This window comes from Oncorhynchus masou, chromosome 3 (assembly GCF_036934945.1).
Source record: "Oncorhynchus masou masou isolate Uvic2021 chromosome 3, UVic_Omas_1.1, whole genome shotgun sequence".
In the NCBI taxonomy this organism is placed as follows: Eukaryota; Metazoa; Chordata; class Actinopteri; order Salmoniformes; family Salmonidae; genus Oncorhynchus; species Oncorhynchus masou.
Window position 1 is genome coordinate 1,708,137 of NC_088214.1, and position 18,329 is coordinate 1,726,465.

General features: G+C 46.0%; 1 protein-coding gene across 3 annotated transcripts; it reads left to right on the forward strand.

The window, feature by feature from the left end:
* The first annotated feature begins 1,817 nt into the window (after positions 1-1,817).
* Positions 1,818-18,113, forward strand: best4 (bestrophin 4). Of its 3 annotated transcripts, XM_064928958.1 has the most exons (10): positions 1,818-2,005; positions 2,114-2,286; positions 5,964-6,058; positions 14,714-14,947; positions 15,234-15,388; positions 15,644-15,721; positions 16,273-16,425; positions 16,803-16,883; positions 17,155-17,303; positions 17,389-18,113. In XM_064928958.1, the coding sequence occupies exons 2-10, from the start codon at positions 2,135-2,137 to the stop codon at positions 17,588-17,590; spliced, it is 1,299 nt and encodes a 432-aa protein (XP_064785030.1). In that variant the 5' UTR covers positions 1,818-2,005; positions 2,114-2,134; the 3' UTR covers positions 17,591-18,113. The 3 variants fall into 3 exon arrangements, with proteins under 3 accessions (XP_064785030.1, XP_064785039.1, XP_064785045.1); XM_064928967.1 differs by lacking the exon at positions 16,803-16,883; XM_064928973.1 differs by lacking the exons at positions 1,818-2,005; positions 2,114-2,286; positions 5,964-6,058 and adding an exon at positions 6,561-6,583.
* Positions 18,114-18,329: the final 216 nt, after the last annotated feature.

An 18,329-nucleotide genomic window follows, 5' to 3' on the forward strand; every position in this document is an offset into this window, starting at 1 on the left:
GCACCTCGGATGCTAATGTGACTGTTTATCTTCTTTTGAAATGTCATCGTGTTTCCAAGCTAAATCCAAGTTGTAGGTAGGTTAACGTTAGGCAGATTGCTCGCTAACATCGGTTATGATAGTGATAATGATGATCGAAATATACATAAGCGGATCAATAACCATCCGTCTATGTTCTAGCTATGGTCAACAACCACTTATTCTGCACAGTGGGGTCCTTCAGCAAGGCATGTAAACCATAGTTGGCTGTGCATCCTGCTGGAAGCATGGTGAATCCGTATAGGGTTTTTCAGTCTCAAACAGCCATGATGAAACGACAACGGAGCCCCATTCAATGAAGGGAAGAGAAGTGTGAGGAGGGGCGATTTGCACTTGGAGAAATGGGGGCATGATTTTACACTTGGAGTTTGAAGAAAGGGGGGCATGATATTACACTTGGAGCTTGGAGAAAGGGGGGCATGATTTTACACTTGGAGCTTGGAGAAAGGGGGGCATGATTTTACACTTGGAGCTTAGAGAAAGGGGGGCATGATTTTACACTTGGAGTTTGAAGAAAGGGGGCATGATATTACACTTGGAGCTTGGAGAAAGGGGGGCATGATTTTACACTTGGAGTTTGGAGAAAGGGGGGCATGATTTTACACTTGGAGCTTGGAGAAAGGGGGCATGATTTTACACTTGGAGCTTGGTGAAAGGGGGCATGATTTTACACTTGGAGCTTGGTGAAAGGGGGCATGATTTTACACTTGGAGCTTGGTGAAAGGGGGCATGATTTTACACTTGGAGCTTGGAGAAAGGGGGGCATGATTTTACACTTGGAGCTTGGAGAAAGGGGGGCATGATTTTACACTTGGAGTTTGAAGAAAGGGGGGCATGATTTTACACTTGGAGTTTGAAGAAAGGGGGGCATAATTTTACACTTGGAGCTTGGAGAAAGGGGGGCATGATTTTACACTTGGAGCTTGGAGAAAGGGGGGCATGATTTTTCACTTGGAGCTTGGTGAAAGGGGGCATGATTTTTCACTTGGAGCTTGGAGAAAGGGGGGCATGATTTTACACTTGGAGCTTGGAGAAAGGGGGCATGATTTTTCACTTGGAGCTTGGAGAAAGGGGGGCATGATTTTACACTTGGAGCTTGGAGAAAGGGGGGCATGATTTTACACTTGGAGCTTGGAGAAAGGGGGGCATGATTTTACACTTGGAGCTTGGTGAAAGGGGGGCATGATTTTACACTTGGAGCTTGGAGAAAGGGGGCATGATTTTACACTTGGAGTTTGGAGAAAGGGGGGCATGATTTTACACTTGGAGCTTGGTGAAAGGGGGGCATGATTTTACACTTGGAGCTTGGAGAAAGGGGGGCATGATTTTTCACTTGTAGCTTGGAGAAAGGGGGGCATGATTTTACACTTGGAGTTTGGAGAAAGGGGGGCATGATTTTTCACTTGGAGCTTGAAGAAAGGGGGGCATGATTTTACATTTTGGAGCTTGGAGAAAGGTGGACATAATTATAATCTAAATCCAACCTTAATTTACTCATTGTGACACACTGAGGTTCCAAACTCTGTTTTAGACCAGACTGACTTTATGACCACAATTATCCCATTCACACTTTGTCGTCAATTTTGACACGATAATAAATGTTTCTGACTCATATTGTTGCCACAGGCCGTTTTTCAAAGGGATTCATTGTTTTGTTTTTGTTTTGTTTTAAAGGGGCCAGTCATTCTTTAATGCTTGTTTGTACTTCCTCAATTTTTATCTCATGTGGGCCCAAAGGTGAACTTGACTTGACACGTTTTGTCGACAGGCCACTTCTTTTACACATGGTTTCCCAGCCTATAAATCTCAGAAGGATCAGCATCCTCTATCTCACATGGTGATGATGATGATGAATTCTGACAGGATGACACACAGCAGAGGTTTCAAACGAGAGGAGAGGGAAGTGATGATCTTTCTCGGGACAGAGTGACTGGATACAGGAGTACAGGTGTTTCAGTCTTTACAGGTAAGAGGGGACATGGTCTTTAAAATGCTCGGAGAAAAAAAATCTAACATTTGACATTATGGCAGCTACGTGTAATGGACAACTGCAATTTCCCTGTCTATTTTACAGGTTCTCCACAACGACATAAAGATGACGGTCTCCTACACCCTAGAAGTGGCCAATGCTAAGTTTGGAGGGTTTTCCAAGCTGCTCTTCAGGTGGAGAGGAAGCATCTACAAGCTGTTGTATAAAGAGTTTCTGGTGTTCTGTCTGCTGTACAGCTTCTTCAGTGTTTTCTACAGGTATGTTGAGCAGCTGCCTTCAGTGTCTTTTATTATAAATATAAATATAAAGAATGGAATGTAATAGATCCCTTTACATTTTCCCAGAGGAACTACAGTTCAGCAAGTCAGATTGACTTTAGCAACACTGTATTAAAGGTCCTAAACAGTCATTCTGATTCCTGTGTATAAACTTTTGAGTGACTGAAACATCACCCACAATATTTTTTCCTGATAAAAAGTTTAAACAATTGACAAAAATGTATTAATTAATACATTTTTCTCTCATGTCAAACTACCAGGACGTCTGACAAGACAGACTGAGTGGGCAGGGAGCTAGTAGACTGAGTGGACAGGGAGCTAGTAGACTGAGTGGAAGGGGAGCTAGTAGACTGAGTGGACAGGGAGCTAGTAGACTGAGGGGGCAGGGAGCTAGTAGACTGAGTGGGCAGGGAGTTAGTAGACTGAGTGGACAGGGCGCTAGTAGACTGAGTGGGCAGGGAGTTAGTAGACTGAGTGGACAGGGCGCTAGTAGACTGAGTAGACAGGGAGCTAGTAGACTGAGTGGAAGGGGAGCTAGTAGACTGAGTGGACAGGGAGCTAGTAGACTGAGTGGACAGGGAGCTAGTAGACTGAGTGGAAGGGGAGCTGGTAGACTGAGTGGACAGGGAGCTAGTAGACTGAGGGGGCAGGGAGCTAGTAGACTGAGGGGGCAGGGAGCTAGTAGACTGAGTGGACAGGGAGCTAGTAGACTGAGTGGGCAGGGAGTTAGTAGACTGAGTGGACAGGGAGCTAGTAGACTGAGGGGGCAGGGAGTTAGTAGACTGAGTGGGCAGGGAGCTAGTAGACTGAGTGGACAGGGAGCTAGTAGACTGAGTGGGCAGGGAGTTAGTAGACTGAGTGGACAGGGAGCTAGTAGACTGAGGGGGCAGGGAGCTAGTAGACTGAGTGGACGGGGAGCTAGTAGACTGAGTGGACAGGGAGCTTGTAGACTGAGTGGACAGGGAGCTAGTAGACTGAGTGGACAGGAAGCTAGTAGACTGAGTGGACAGGGAGCTAGTAGACTGAGTGGGCGGGGAGCTAGTAGACTGAGTGGACAGGGAGCTAGTAGACTGAGTGGACAGAGAGCTAGTAGACTGAGTGGACGGGGAGCTAGTAGACTGAGTGGACAGGGAGCTTGTAGACTGAGTGGACAGGGAGCTAGTAGACTGAGTGGACAGGGAGCTAGTAGACTGAGTGGGCAGGGAGTTAGTAGACTGAGTGGGCGGGGAGCTGGTAGACTGAGTGGACAGGGAGCTAGTAGACTGAGTGGACAGAGAGCTAGTAGACTGAGTGGGCGGGGAGCTAGTAGACTGAGTGGGCGGGGAGCTAGTAGACTGAGTGGACAGGTTGCTAGTAGACTGAGTGGACGGGGAGCTAGTAGACTGAGTGGACAGGGAGCTAGTAGACTGAGTGGGCGGGGAGCTAGTAGACTGAGTGGGCAGGGAGCTGGTAGACTGAGTGGACAGGGAGCTAGTAGACTGAGTGGGCGGGGAGCTAGTAGACTGAGTGGACGGGGAGCTAGTAGACTGAGTGGACAGGGAGCTAGTAGACTGAGTGGACAGGGAGCTAGTAGACTGAGTGGGCGGGGAGCTATTAGACTGAGTGGGCAGGGAGCTAGTAGACTGAATGGATAGGGAGCTAGTAGACTGAGTGGACAGGGAGCTTGTAGACTGAGTGGACAGGGAGCTAGTAGACTGAGTGGACGGGGAGCTAGTAGACTGAGTGGACAGGGAGCTAGTAGACTGAGTGGGCGGGGAGCTAGTAGACTGAGTGGGCAGGAAGCTAGTAGACTGAATGGACAGGGAGCTAGTAGACTGAGTGGACAGGGAGCTAGTAGACTGAGTGGACAGGGAGCTGGTAGACTGAGTGGACGGGGAGCTAGTAGACTGAGTGGACAGGGAGCTAGTAGACTGAGTGGGCGGGGAGCTGGTAGACTGAGTGGACGGGGAGCTAGTAGACTGAGTGGACAGGGAGCTGGTAGACTGAGTGGACAGGGAGCTGGTAGACTAAGTGGGCGGGGAGCTAGTAGACTGAGTGGGTGGGGAGCTAGTACACTGAGTGGGCAGGGAGCTGGTAGACTGAGTGGGCGGGGAGCTAGTAGACTGAGTGGGCGGGGAGCTAGTAGACTGAGTGGACGGGGAGCTAGTAGACTGAGTGGGCAGGGAGCTGGTAGACTGAGTGGACGGGGAGCTAGTAGACTGAGTGGACAGGGAGCTAGTAGACTGAGTGGACAGGGATATAGTGAACTGAGTGGCCGGGGAGCTAGTAGACTGAGTGGACAGGGAGCTAGTAGACTGAGTGGACAGGGATATAGTGAACTGAGTGGCCGGGGATAGTATTAGCACACACCCAGCTAACTAGCTAGCTATTTCACATTGGTTACACCAGCCATTTGGCTGATAGGCTTGAAGTCATAAACAGCGCTGTGCTTGCAAAGAGCTGCTGGCAAAACACACGAAAGTGCTGTTTGAATGATTGATTACGGGCCTGCTGCAGCTCAGTCAGACTGCTCTATCAAATCAGACTAAATTATAACATAATAACACACAGAAATACGAGCCTTAGGTCATTAATATGATAGAATCCGGAAACTATCATTTCGTAAAAACAAAACGTTTATTATTTCAGTGAAATACGGAACCGTTTGGTATTTTATCTAACGGGTGGCATCCCTAAGTCTAAATATTCTTGTTACATTGCACAACCTGTTTGACATGAGGAAGTGTTTGACACGAGGAAGTGTTTGACACGAGAAAGTGTTTGACACGAGAAAGTGTTTGACACGAGGAAGGGTTTGACACGAGGAAGTGTTTGACACGAGGAAGTGTTTGACACGAGGAAGTGTTTGACACGAGGAAGGGTTTGACACGAGGAAGGGTTTGACACGAGGAAGGGTTTGACACGAGGAAGTGTTTGACACGAGGAAGTGTTTGACACGAGGAAGTGTTTGACAAGAGGAAGTGTTTGACACGAGGAAGTGTTTGACACAGGGAAGTGTTTGACACGAGGAAGTGTTTGACAAGAGGAAGTGTTTGACAAGAGGAAGTGTTTGACAAGAGGAAGTGTTTGACAAGAGGAAGTGTTTGACAAGAGGAAGTGTTTGACACGAGGAAGTGTTTGACACGAGGAAGTGTTTGACAAGAGGAAGTGTTTGACACGAGGAAGTGTTTGACACGAGGAAGTGTTTGACAAGAGGAAGTGTTTGACACGAGGAAGTGTTTGACACGAGGAAGTGTTTGACACGAGGAAGTGTTTGACAAGAGGAAGTGTTTGACAAGAGGAAGTGTTTGACAAGAGGAAGTGTTTGACACGAGGAAGTGTTTGACAAGAGGAAGTGTTTGACAAGAGGAAGTGTTTGACAAGAGGAAGTGTTTGACAAGAGGAAGTGTTTGACACGAGGAAGTGTTTGACAAGAGGAAGTGTTTGACAAGAGGAAGTGTTTGACACGAGGAAGGGGACAACCAACTTTATGATGAAATGTGATCAACAGTCATGTTTCTTCTTTGATCTGGTTTCATCCAAATATCATCAAATTTCATGAAAAACTGTTCAGGACCTTTAAGGGTGGGAGTTACTAGCAGAAAAATGTATGTTTGGTATCAATAATCAGTTATCTTGGATTGGATATAATTGTTTTAAATATGATTCCTTTGCAGGTTCTTCCTCACTGAGAAACAACAGTTGTTGTTTGAAAATGTAGCCCTTTACTGTGACCAGTTTACCAACTTTATACCAATGTCCTTTGTGCTGGGTAAGTCAACTTTATACCAATGTCCTTTGTGCTGGGTAAGTTAACTTTATACCAATGTCCTTTGTGCTGGGTAAGTCAACTTTATACCAATGTCCTTTGTGCTGGGTAAGTCAACTTTATACCAATGTCCTTTGTGCTGGGTAAGTCAACTTTATACCAATGTCCTTTGTGCTGGGTAAGTTAACTTTATACCAATGTCCTTTGTGCTGGGTAAGTTAACTTCATACCAATGTCCTTTGTGCTGGGTAAGTTAACTTTATACCAATGTCCTTTGTGCTGGGTAAGTTAACTTTATACCAATGTCCTTTGTGCTGGGTAAGTTAACTTTATACCAATGTCCTTTGTGCTGGGTAAGTTAACTTTATACCAATGTCCTTTGTGCTGGGTAAGTTAACTTTATACCAATGTCCTTTGTGCTGGGTAAGCCAACGTTATACCAATGTCCTTTGTGCTGGGTAAGTCAACTTTATACCAATGTCCTTTGTGCTGGGTAAGTCAACTTTATACCAATGTCCTTTGTGCTGGGTAAGTCAAAACCTATGAGGTGGGATTTGTAATGCTTTATTGTACAGATGTAGGATCTTAATTTGATCACCCGGTTGCAGGAGAACTTTCCGGCAATGCAGGACATTTCTAATGTGTACTGTAGTTGAGGTTTAAAAAGGCTTCTGAAGTTTGTCATTTCAGACTTGATTTTTCCTTACTAAAAATGTCCATTAATTATAATCCACATAATAATTCACATTTCCTGTTGCTGCAGGATTATTTTCCTGCTGTAGCAAACTGGCTCAAATTAAGATCCTACATTTGTACTTATCTGGGCCATATGATCTCAAGGGAGAATACTATGAGAATGCTACATTACTGGTTGTCATAGCTACTGATGAGCACCTGAGCAGGTAGATGACAGATCAGTCAGTCACCTGATACAGGCCCTTCTGCCCCACATGAAGGCACGCACATTTACAAAGAAAAAAATCCTAAACATCCCTTGTCTGTCATGAGTGTTAAATGAAATGACATTTGAATTTACTCTGCCGATTGTCCGTGGTGTTGGTCCTTTGGTGGGTTGAAGCACGAGACAAAATATCCACAGAAAAGTATTGTTAAACCGATTTCAAAACGTCCTCATGATGCTGGGTATCACAGTACCCTCTGATTCATCCATCCTCATGATGCTGGGTACCACAGTACCCTCTGATTCATCCATCCTCATGATGCTGGGTATCACAGCACCCTCTGATTCATCCGTCCTCATGATGCTGGGTATCACAGTACCCTCTGATTCATCCATCCTCATGATGCTGGGTATCACAGTACCCTCTGATTCATCCATCCTCATGATGCTGGGTACCACAGCACCCTCTGATTCATCCATCCTCATGATGCTGGGTATCACAGCACCCTCTGATTCATCCGTCCTCATGATGCTGGGTATCACAGTACCCTCTGATTCATCCGTCCTCATGATGCTGGGTATCACAGCACCCTCTGATTCATCCATCCTCATGATGCTGGGTATCACAGCACCCTCTGATTCATCCATCTTCATGATGCTGGGTATCACAGCACCCTCTGATTCATCAGCCCTCATGATGCTGGGTATCACAGCACCCTCTGATTCATCCATCTTCATGATGCTGGGTATCACAGCACCCTCTGATTCATCCATCCTCATGATGCTGGGTATCACAGCACCCTCTGATTCATCCGTCCTCATGATGCTGGGTATCACAGCACCCTCTGATTCATCCATCTTCATGATGCTGGGTATCACAGCACCCTCTGATTCATCCATCCTCATGATGCTGGGTATCACAGCACCCTCTGATTCATCCGTCCTCATGATGCTGGGTACCACAGCACCCTCTGATTCATCCATCCTCATGATGCTGGGTATCACAGTACCCTCTGATTCATCAGCCCTCATGATGCTGGGTACCACAGTACTGTTGTGTCTTTGGCTATGCCGGATTAAGCGATATGACATGTTATTCTATAAAATCCTTTCCCTGTAATTAATTTGACCTGATTGAGCTAATCATGTAAATGTAATTAACTAGAAAGTCGGGGCACCACGAAAGAGTGCTTATAGAGCTGTTATCTTCCGAATAAACTCTTAAAGACCTAGTCATATTTGACATCAATAGCAGTCAATATTAATCGTTACCTTAATTCAGTCTCATCTGAAAGTTGTAAATTTTTGGTTATCTTCACGAACCCTGGCTAACAAGTTGAATCAGCAATACAAAATTGGGTTTAATTATTTATTTACTAAATACCTAACTAATCACACAGATACATAAACACAGAATGCAAATGATGTCATACAGAAAACGTCCCTGGTGGACGGAGCCGACATGACGGCTGGTAACACAAAGGAAATCGGGTTGGGTTTGAGGGAAAGAGCGGGAAGACTGAGGAACATTTACATTTACATTTAAGTCATTTAGCAGACGCTCTTATCCAGAGCGACTTACAAATTGGTGAATTCACCTTCTGACATCCAGTGGAACAGCCACTTTACAATAGTGCATCTAAATCATTAAGGGGGGGGGTGAGAAGGATTACTTATCCTATCCTAGGTATTCCTTGAAGAGGTGGGGTTTCAGGTGTCTCCGGAAGGTGGTGATTGACTCCGCTGTCCTGGCGTCGTGAGGGAGTTTGTTCCACCATTGGGGGCCAGAGCAGCGAACAGTTTTGACTGGGCTGAGCGGGAACTGTACTTCCTCAGTGGTAGGGAGGCGAGCAGGCCAGAGGTGGATGAACGCAGTGCCCTTGCTTGGGTGTAGGGCCTGATCAGAGCCTGGAGGTACTGCGGTGCCGTTCCCCTCACAGCTCCGTAGGCAAGCACCATGGTCTTGTAGCGGATGCGAGCTTCAACTGGAAGCCAGTGGAGAGAGCGGAGGAGCGGGGTGACGTGAGAGAACTTGGGAAGGTTGAACACCAGACGGGCTGCGGCGTTCTGGATGAGTTGTAGGGGTTTAATGGCACAGGCAGGGAGCCCAGCCAACAGCGAGTTGCAGTAATCCAGACGGGAGATGACAAGTGCCTGGATTAGGACCTGCGCCGCTTCCTGTGTGAGGCAGGGTCGTACTCTGCGGATGTTGTAGAGCATGAACCTACAGGAACGGGCCACCGCCATGATGTTGGTTGAGAACGACAGGGTGTTGTCCAGGATCATGCCAAGGTTCTTAGCGCTCTGGGAGGAGGACACAATGGAGTTGTCAACCGTGATGGCGAGATCATGGAACGGGCAGTCCTTCCCCGGGAGGAAGAGCAGCTCCGTCTTGCCGAGGTTCAGCTTGAGGTGGTGATCCGTCATCCACACTGATATGTCTGCCAGACATGCAGAGATGCGATTCGCCACCTGGTCATCAGAAGGGGGAAAGGAGAAGATTAATTGTGTGTCGTCTGCATAGCAATGATAGGAGAGACCATGTGAGGTTATGACAGAGCCAAGTGACTTGGTGTATAGCGAGAATAGGAGAGGGCCTAGAACAGAGCCCTGGGGGACACCAGTGGTGAGAGCGCGTGGCGGGAGACAGATTCTCGCCACGCCACCTGGTAGGAGCGACCTGTCAGGTAGGACGCAATCCAAGCGTGGGCCGCGCCGGATGCCCAACTCGGAGAGGGTGGAGAGGAGGATCTGATGGTTCACAGTATCGAAGGCAGCCGATAGGTCTAGAAGGATGAGAGCAGAGGAGAGAGAGTTAGCTTTAGCAGTGCGGAGCGCCTCCGTGATACAGAGAAGAGCAGTCTCAATTGAATGACTAGTCTTGAAACCTGACTGATTTGGATCAAGAAGGTCATTCTGAGAGAGATAGCGGGAGAGCTGGCCAAGGACAGCACGTTCAAGAGTTTTGGAGAGAAAAGAAAGAAGGGATACTGGTCTGTAGTTGTTGACATCGGAGGGATCGAGTGTAGGTTTTTTCAGAAGGGGTGCAACTCTCGCTCTCTTGAAGACGGAAGGGACGTAGCCAGCGGTCAGGGATGAGTTGATGAGCGAGGTGAGGTAAGGAGAAGGTCTCCGGAAATGGTCTGGAGAAGAGAGGAGGGGATAGGGTCAAGCGGGCAGGTTGTTGGGCGGCCGGCCGTCACAAGAAGCGAGATTTCATCTGGAGAGAGAGGGGAGAAAGAGGTCAGAGCACAGGGTAGGGCAGTGTGAGCAGAACCAGCGGTGTCGTTTGACTTAGCAAACGAGGATCGGATGTCGTCGACCTTCTTTCAAAATGGTTGACGAAGTCATCTGCAGAGAGGGAGGAGGGGGGAGGGGGAGGAGGATTCAGGAGGGAGGAGAAGGTGGCAAAGAGCTTCCTAGGGTTAGAGGCAGATGCTTGGAATTTAGAGTGGTAGAAAGTGGCTTTAGCAGCAGAGACAGAGGAGGAAAATGTAGAGAGGAGGGAGTGAAAGGATGCCAGGTCCGCAGGAGGCGAGTTTTCCTCCATTTCCGCTCGGCTGCCCGGAGCTCTGTTCTGTGAGCTCGCAGTGAGTCATCGAGCCACGGAGCGGGAGGGGAGGACCGAGCCGGCCTGGAGGATAGGGGACATAGAGAGTCAAAGGATGCAGAAAGGGAAGAGAGGAGGGTTGAGGAGGCAGAATCAGGAGATAGGTTGGAGAAGGTATGAGCAGAGGGAAGAGATGATAGGATGGAAGAGGAGAGAGTAGCGGGGGAGAGAGAGCGAAGGTTGGGACGGCGCGATACCATCCGAGTAGGGGCAGTGTGGGAAGTGTTGGATGAGAGCGAGAGGGAAAAGGATACAAGGTAGTGGTCGGAGACTTGGAGGGGAGTTGCAATGAGGTTAGTGGAAGAACAGCATCTAGTAAAGATGAGGTCGAGCGTATTGCCTGCCTTGTGAGTAAGGGGGGAAGGTGAGAGGGTGAGGTCAAAAGAGGAGAGGAGTGGAAAGAAGGAGGCAGAGAGGAATGAGTCAAAGGTAGACGTGGGGAGGTTAAAGTCGCCCAGGACTGTGAGAGGTGAGCCGTCCTCAGGAAAGGAGCTTATCAAAGGCATCAAGCTCATTGATGAACTCTCCGAGGGAACCTGGAGGGTGATAAATGATAAGGATGTTAAGCTTGAAAGGGCTGGTAACTGTGACAGCATGGAATTCAAAGGAGGCGATAGACAGATGGGTAAGGGGAGAGAGAGAGAATGACCACTTGGGAGAGATGAGGATCCCGGTGCCACCACCCCGCTGACCAGAAGCTCTCGGGGTGTGCGAGAACACGTGGGCGGACGAAGAGAGAGCAGTAGGAGTAGCAGTGTTATCTGTGGTGATCCATGTTTCCGTCAGTGCCAAGAAGTCGAGGGACTGGAGGGAGGCATAGGCTGAAATGAACTCTGCCTTGTTGGCCGCAGATCGGCAGTTCCAGAGGCTACCGGAGACCTGGAACTCCACGTGGGTCGTGCGCGCTGGGACCACCAGATTAGGGTGGCCGCGGCCACGCGGTGTGGAGCGTTTGTATGGTCTGTGCAGAGAGGAGAGAACAGGGATAGATAGACACATAGTTGACAGGCTACAGAAGAGGCTACGCTAATGCAAAGGAGATTGGAATGACAAGTGGACTACACGTCTCGAATGTTCAGAAAGTTAAGCTTACGTAGCAAGAATCAAAGGGCGAAGCTGTGCTATCGTAAATACAGTATCTTATGCATTCTAAATTACCGCCCATTTGAAAAAAGGAAATGCAATAAATATTTACTCTGAGCTGCTCTTCGGTAGGTTGGTCGTAGTTGCTGGCCGTGTTGGCCAACAGAGATCTTCCTGTCCATGGAGGAATATCTCTGGTGGTAAATGGGATACGTTGTAGTATCGTCATTGGGTTGTAGACTGGATACGTCGTCTGTCCTTTCCTAGCCCACGTTTACAGCGGCCGTTGCTAACTCAACGGCTCGGAGGTATCACTTCTGTACTGAATAAGAGTTCAAAGTTCATACCTCACGCTGAGGTTGGCTTCGTTCTGTAGTTGACATGTTAGTCCTTTTAACGTGGGACCGTCGTCCTCACATCCTCGGAACCGGAGGTTACATTTTCGTCAAGGGCTTATATAGTGGAGGGAGAGAAGGGTGTGTTTCATAGTTTATAACCAATGTCTCTTCACAGGGGCGGGCCACTGATTGAGCAGAGCTCTAACCTTTTGAAAACCCAATTCTCAAATTTTAATCTTTTCACAAATAGTTTCATATTTAAACATTTAAATTGCACAACAATTCCATGTGAATCTGATAACTATAATGTGTAGACTTTCCCAAATACAGTTTATGTCGTCCTGTCGTCAGTAATAATGTCTCAGATGACAACCGAACTGACATCATATTCATTAAGTACCAATGCATATTTTCAACTGGTTGGATTACCGAAATATGGTTCCTTTCCCCCCATCTTCTGATGTTCCCAGACTCTCTATGTTTAACAAAGGCTCTTCAAGAGTCCTTCAGTAGAGTCAAGAGAGAGAGGGGAGAAAGGTATTCATGAGGGGGGGTCATAAACCTTACCCACGGGCCAACGTCATGACCTCTGATCAGCCCTCAGGATGCTGAGTACCACATGATAAATGATAAACATCACTAATAAACAACCAGAACTTCTATTTGGACCAGGCACTCCACGACCCAGACTGTTTTACCTACTTTTCAAAATTCATAAAGAACCAGAAACCTGGACTATTCCCAATGAAGTTCCTCCTGGCCAATCGTATCAGACTGTAATAGCGAATCATACAACATAGCCCAATATATTGATCATTATATCAACTCCACTAGACACCCCAGCTCCCTCAGAGACACTTATCACTTTCTTGAGAAGATCAAACCCATAGTTGTTCCCTCCCAAACATATATATTCACTATAGACATTGATACACAAACATAAATACAGCAAACAGGAGTACAGACGGTCAGAAATATTTTCCATGCACACCCAGATACCAATAGACCAGACAATGAAATACTACAATTATTAGAAATCAGCCTCACACACAATGACTTTATATTCAATGATAAGCACTACTTTCAGGTGGAGGGAACAGCTATGGACAAGAAATTTGCCCCGGCATATGCAAACATTTACATGGCTGAATGGGAGAGAGAGGCATTGGCCAAGTGCCCACATCAACCTACATTCTACTACAGATTTCTAGACGACATTATAGGAGCCTGGCCTCATGATATCCAACTATTCACTGAATTCATTATCATTCTCAACAGTCACCACCCATCCATTAAGGTTAAATACATAATAATAGATCCATGTGAAGTACACTTCTTGGATACTACAGTTTTCTTTAATCACATAAATCAGTCTCAAAAAACAATATTCACTAAAGTTTATTTCAAACCAACAGATACACATGCTTTACTCCACAAACACAGTTATCACCCCAAACATACAGTGGGGCAAAAAAGTATTTGGTCAGCCACCAATTGTGCAAGTTCTCCCACTTAAAAAGATGAGAGAGGCCTGTAATTTTAATCATAGGTACACTTCAACCATGACAGACAAAATGAGAATTTTTTTCTCCAGAAAATCACATTGTAGGATTTCTTATGAATTTATTTGCAAATTATGGTGGAAAATAAGTATTTGGTCAATAACAAAAGTTTATCTTAATACTTTGTTATATACCCTTTGTTGGCAATGACAGAGGTCAAATGTTTTCTGTTTCTGTTCACAAGGATTTCTGTTGCTGGTCCATTCCTGGCCCATTCCTCCATGCAGATCTCCTCTAGAGCAGTGATGTTTTGGGGCTGTTGCTGGGTAACACAGACTTTCAACTCCCTCTAAAGATGTTCTATGAAGTTGAGATCTGGAGACTGGCTAGGCCACTCCAGGACCTTGAAATGCTTCTTTGATTGCCCCACTGTACATTTAGATTTAATCACAAATTATACGGTTTCATAGGATATCTTCCTGCAAACAGGACCTGGGAAAAGCAATTCAAATTGCATGCACTCAGACAGAGAGGTTACTCTAAACGATATCTCAGAACTATAAAAAAAAAACAGCACCTTGGAGGCCATCTCTCCCATTCAACCTACACTTTGTAGCAGTCTGATTGGTCGGCTGTTTGAACCATTAGAGGGTGCTCTGATTGGCCGGCTGTTTGAACCATTAGAGGGTGCTCTGCTATTCTTGAGCAGCTGAATGACCTTTGACTCCCTCCATGTCTGAGGGCACACCGTCTTCTAGGCTTAAATTGAAGATGTGGCAAACAGGAGTCACAGTGTATTCCTCTACCGACCTCAGTAATGTACCGTCCAGGTTGTTGGGAACCAGGTGGTTTGTCCTTATTTGTAGATATCAACAAATGTTTTCACCTCTTCCACACTCACTTAGAACTACCCTCTGCTTGTCTTTCAGTATTTGATCCATGATGCATGAATTTGAAAGCTCAGTATTTGTTGTTTGCAATGTCATGTCTAAGTTTGCTAATCTTGCCAACAAAAAAATAAGTTATGAAAGTGGTTGTTAATATCACAGGGTTTTGTTATGAACAAGTCATCTGCTGCAATGAAGGATGTTATGAGGACATGTTTTTGCCTGTTGAGGGAGCTGGCAATACAAGCATTTCCCTGAACCTGTAGTAAGACCTGCTAAACTGTGCAGGTGACCAATAATCTTTTGATTTGATGTGCATGTCATATTTTCCTGTAAGGTTTCTATGTAACCCTGGCGTTCAACCGTTGGTGGGGTCAGTACACCAGCTTCCCCCTGCCTGATAACCTGATGATGGTGGTGTCAGGGAACGTCCACGGGCTCGACGAAAGGGGCCGGCTGCTCCGACGCACCCTCATGAGATATGCTAACCTCTCCTCTGTCCTCATCCTGCGATCCATCAGCACTAGAGTACGCAGGAGGTTCCCAACCCTGGAGCAGGTGGTGGATGCAGGTGGGGAGGTGTGTGTGTGTGTGTGTGTGTGTGTGTGTGTGTGTGTGTGTGTGTGTGTGTGTGTGTGTGTGTGTGTGTGTGTGTGTGTGTGTGTGTGTCCTTTCACGTCCCATGGATAATGCATAGGCTACACATCTCTATGACTGCGTTTACACAGGCAGCCCAATTCTCATCCTTTTACCCAAATTATTGTCAAAAGATCTGATTGGCCAAAAGAGATCAGATTTAGGGCTGCCTGAGTTAGGCTGTATTTACAGACGGTCGTTCCTCTTATCTCCTGGTGCAGGATTTATGACACCACTGGAGCATCGCCAGCTGGATGGTCTGTCCTCTGACTTCAACAAGTACTGGATGCCTCTGACGTGGTTCACCAACCTGGCATCACGGGCCAGACAGGAGGGCCGGATCAGAGACGACGTCGCTCTACGACTTCTCATGGATGTGAGTGCTTTTCTCACAATACAGAACCTGTGAATTGACCTATAAACTGTCCGAAGGAGACAAAACGTCAGAGACCCCCCTCGTTGCTGACATGGACCCGTCTCCATCCACAGGATTTCATTTGACTGACTTTGTACATCCAGACAATAGTATAAATCAGGACCTAACGGCCAGGAGATCTTTCTGGTCAGTTCACATGGTCAGGTGACTCTCCTGGTCCTAACTGTGAAGCCCTTTTTGTCCTCCTGTCCGTAGGAGCTGAATAACTACAGAGGAAAGTGCAGCCTGCTGTTTCATTATGACTGGATCAGTATTCCTCTGGTCTACACTCAGGTAACCCTACCCTCTGACCCCTAACCTCTAACCCCTAAACCTCTGGTCTACACTCAGGTAACCCTACCCTCTGACCCCTAACCTCTAACCCCTTAACCTCTGGTCTACACTCAGGTAACCCTACCCTCTAACCCCTAAACCTCTGGTCTACACTCAGGTAACCCTACCCTCTGACCCCTAACCTCTAACCCCTAAACCTCTGGTCTACACTCAGGTAACCCTACCCTCTAACCCCTAAACCTCTGGTCTACACTCAGGTAACCCTACCCTCTGACCCCTAACCTCTAACCCCTAAACCTCTGGTCTACACTCAGGTAACCCTACCCTCTGCCTACACCAAACTACTGCATGTATAACACCAAACTACTGCATGTATAATACCAAACTACTGCCTGCGTAATACCAAACTACTGCCTGTATAACACCAAACTACTGCCTGTATAACACCAAACTACTGCCTGCTACTGTTTGAGGTGGATGTCTGCTTTACCTTTTTTAATTTCCAAACTTCTGCCTGTATAATTCGATGTGATTACGTCCCTCAACACAAGGTAGTGACCCTGGCTGTGTACTCGTTCTTCGGCTTCTGTCTGATTAGTCGGCAGTTCCTGAACCCCGAGAAGGGGTATAAAGGTCACCAGCTGGATTTGTACGTCCCCGTCTTCACCCTGCTTCAGTTCTTCTTCTATGCAGGCTGGCTCAAGGTGAGTTCCTTATCGTTTGATTTGATTGGTTGGTTAATTGATCGATTGGATATTGATTGGTTAATTGATTGATTGGATGTTGATTTGCTGGTTAATTGATTGATTGGGTGTTGATTTGTTGGTTAGTTGATTGATTGGATATTGATTGTTTGGTTAATTGGTTTATTTAATATTGATTGGGTGGTTAATTGATTGATTGGTTTTCATTTGTTGCTTGAAGTCTGAATTATGCAGAATGAACAGTCAATATATATTATGGTAAGGGACCAGAGTTTTCCTTTCCCAGAGTTTATTTTGGCTGAGACATGGTCAGGAACAAATCTTGGCCCTAGTTATGCTGAAGTCCTTGACTGTCCTTCCTTCTCTCTGTTCCCTAGGTGGGGGAACTGATCATCAATCCTTTCGGAGAGGACGATGACGACTTTGAAACCAACCAACTAATTGACCGAAATATTCAGGTGTGTTCATCTCACTTCAGTTGAATTTAGGCCATCAATGACCATCGACTGCTGAGTGATGAAGTTGATTATCTGAGCATTTGTGCCTTTGCTGTATTTTCAGTTTAAAAAGAAAAATCACAGTTCACTTTCCTGAACCAATCATTTACCATCTCCGATAAAGTATCGTCTGACCTTGTGGACTGTTGGGTTGTTATCCAGAAAGAGTGATAGATCTGCTGTCTTTCATGGGTTATGTTGCTGTCTTTGTCCCCCTCACATTTCTTCCCAGGTGTCCATGCTGGCTGTGGATGACATGCACCAGAACCTGCCCCCAACAGAGAAGGACAAGTTCTGGGTGGAGAGATACTTCTCTGTCCCCTACTCTACTGCTACTGAGACCCTCAGACCTACCTTCATGGGCTCAACATATGACATAAGGTAGCCTACAATGACTGTGATTCATTTGTTCATGCGTTTGATTGTTAATTCATTCATTTCTTTGTTTGTTAATTCATTTGGGCAGCTTTGAATCTGGTCAGGCCGTCTCCATGCCCTTTGTCTATAAGGATGAGTGTGGTGATGTGGACAGGAAGATGAAGGATGTGTCTTTAGTGAGAGACAGACAGCTGAAGGTGTCTCCTCTTCCGACAGAACGAGGGGAGGGGCAGTTCAAGGTGGCTGTGGAACTCATCCAAGCCAATGACAATGAGCAGAGCTCTTGTTGAAAGATCTGTGCAACTTGTTTATGGGTTTTGTTTATTTTTGGGGGGATAATTCATACATTTTCCATGCACCTGTGTGTCAATGATTGTGTGAAATGTCTTCTACAATCATGTTTAGATTGTTTGTTTGTAATCCTAATTATTAAAAAATGATTTTGAAAAACATGAATTATTCTTTTTATAAAGAATATAAAAACCATTAAATTAAACAGCTGTGACAAGTGATGCATGACTTTTAACTTTGAAGCCTGATTCCATGATATAACATTGTAGATTGATTTCAAGAACTAAATTAGTTTATCTACATAAATGAATATACTGTAGGTTGTGAACCAATCTGCCAAGACTGACATACGTATGTTAGGAATAAACGTGATTGTTTTTCATATTTCATTTTTTGTATTCTCTTGTATTGTTTACTTTCTGGTGTATTTCTTACGTAATTGTGTTGTGTAATTTGTAAGATGCGGAGCTTTTTTGGTCTCAATAGGACACCCTGTTAAAATAAAGGGCAAATAAAAAGCACTAAAATGTCGATAGCTATTGACTGTCATGGAATGTAAACACGTTGCTAGCTAACATGTTAGCTAACTAGCATGCTAAAATAGAAGGCTAGCTAACATGTTAGCTAACTAGCATGCTAAAATAGAAGGCTAGCTAACATGTTAGCTAACTAGCATGCTAAAATAGAAGGCTCGCTAACATGTTAACATCCTGTCGATGCTTTAGCCGTGTAAAAACT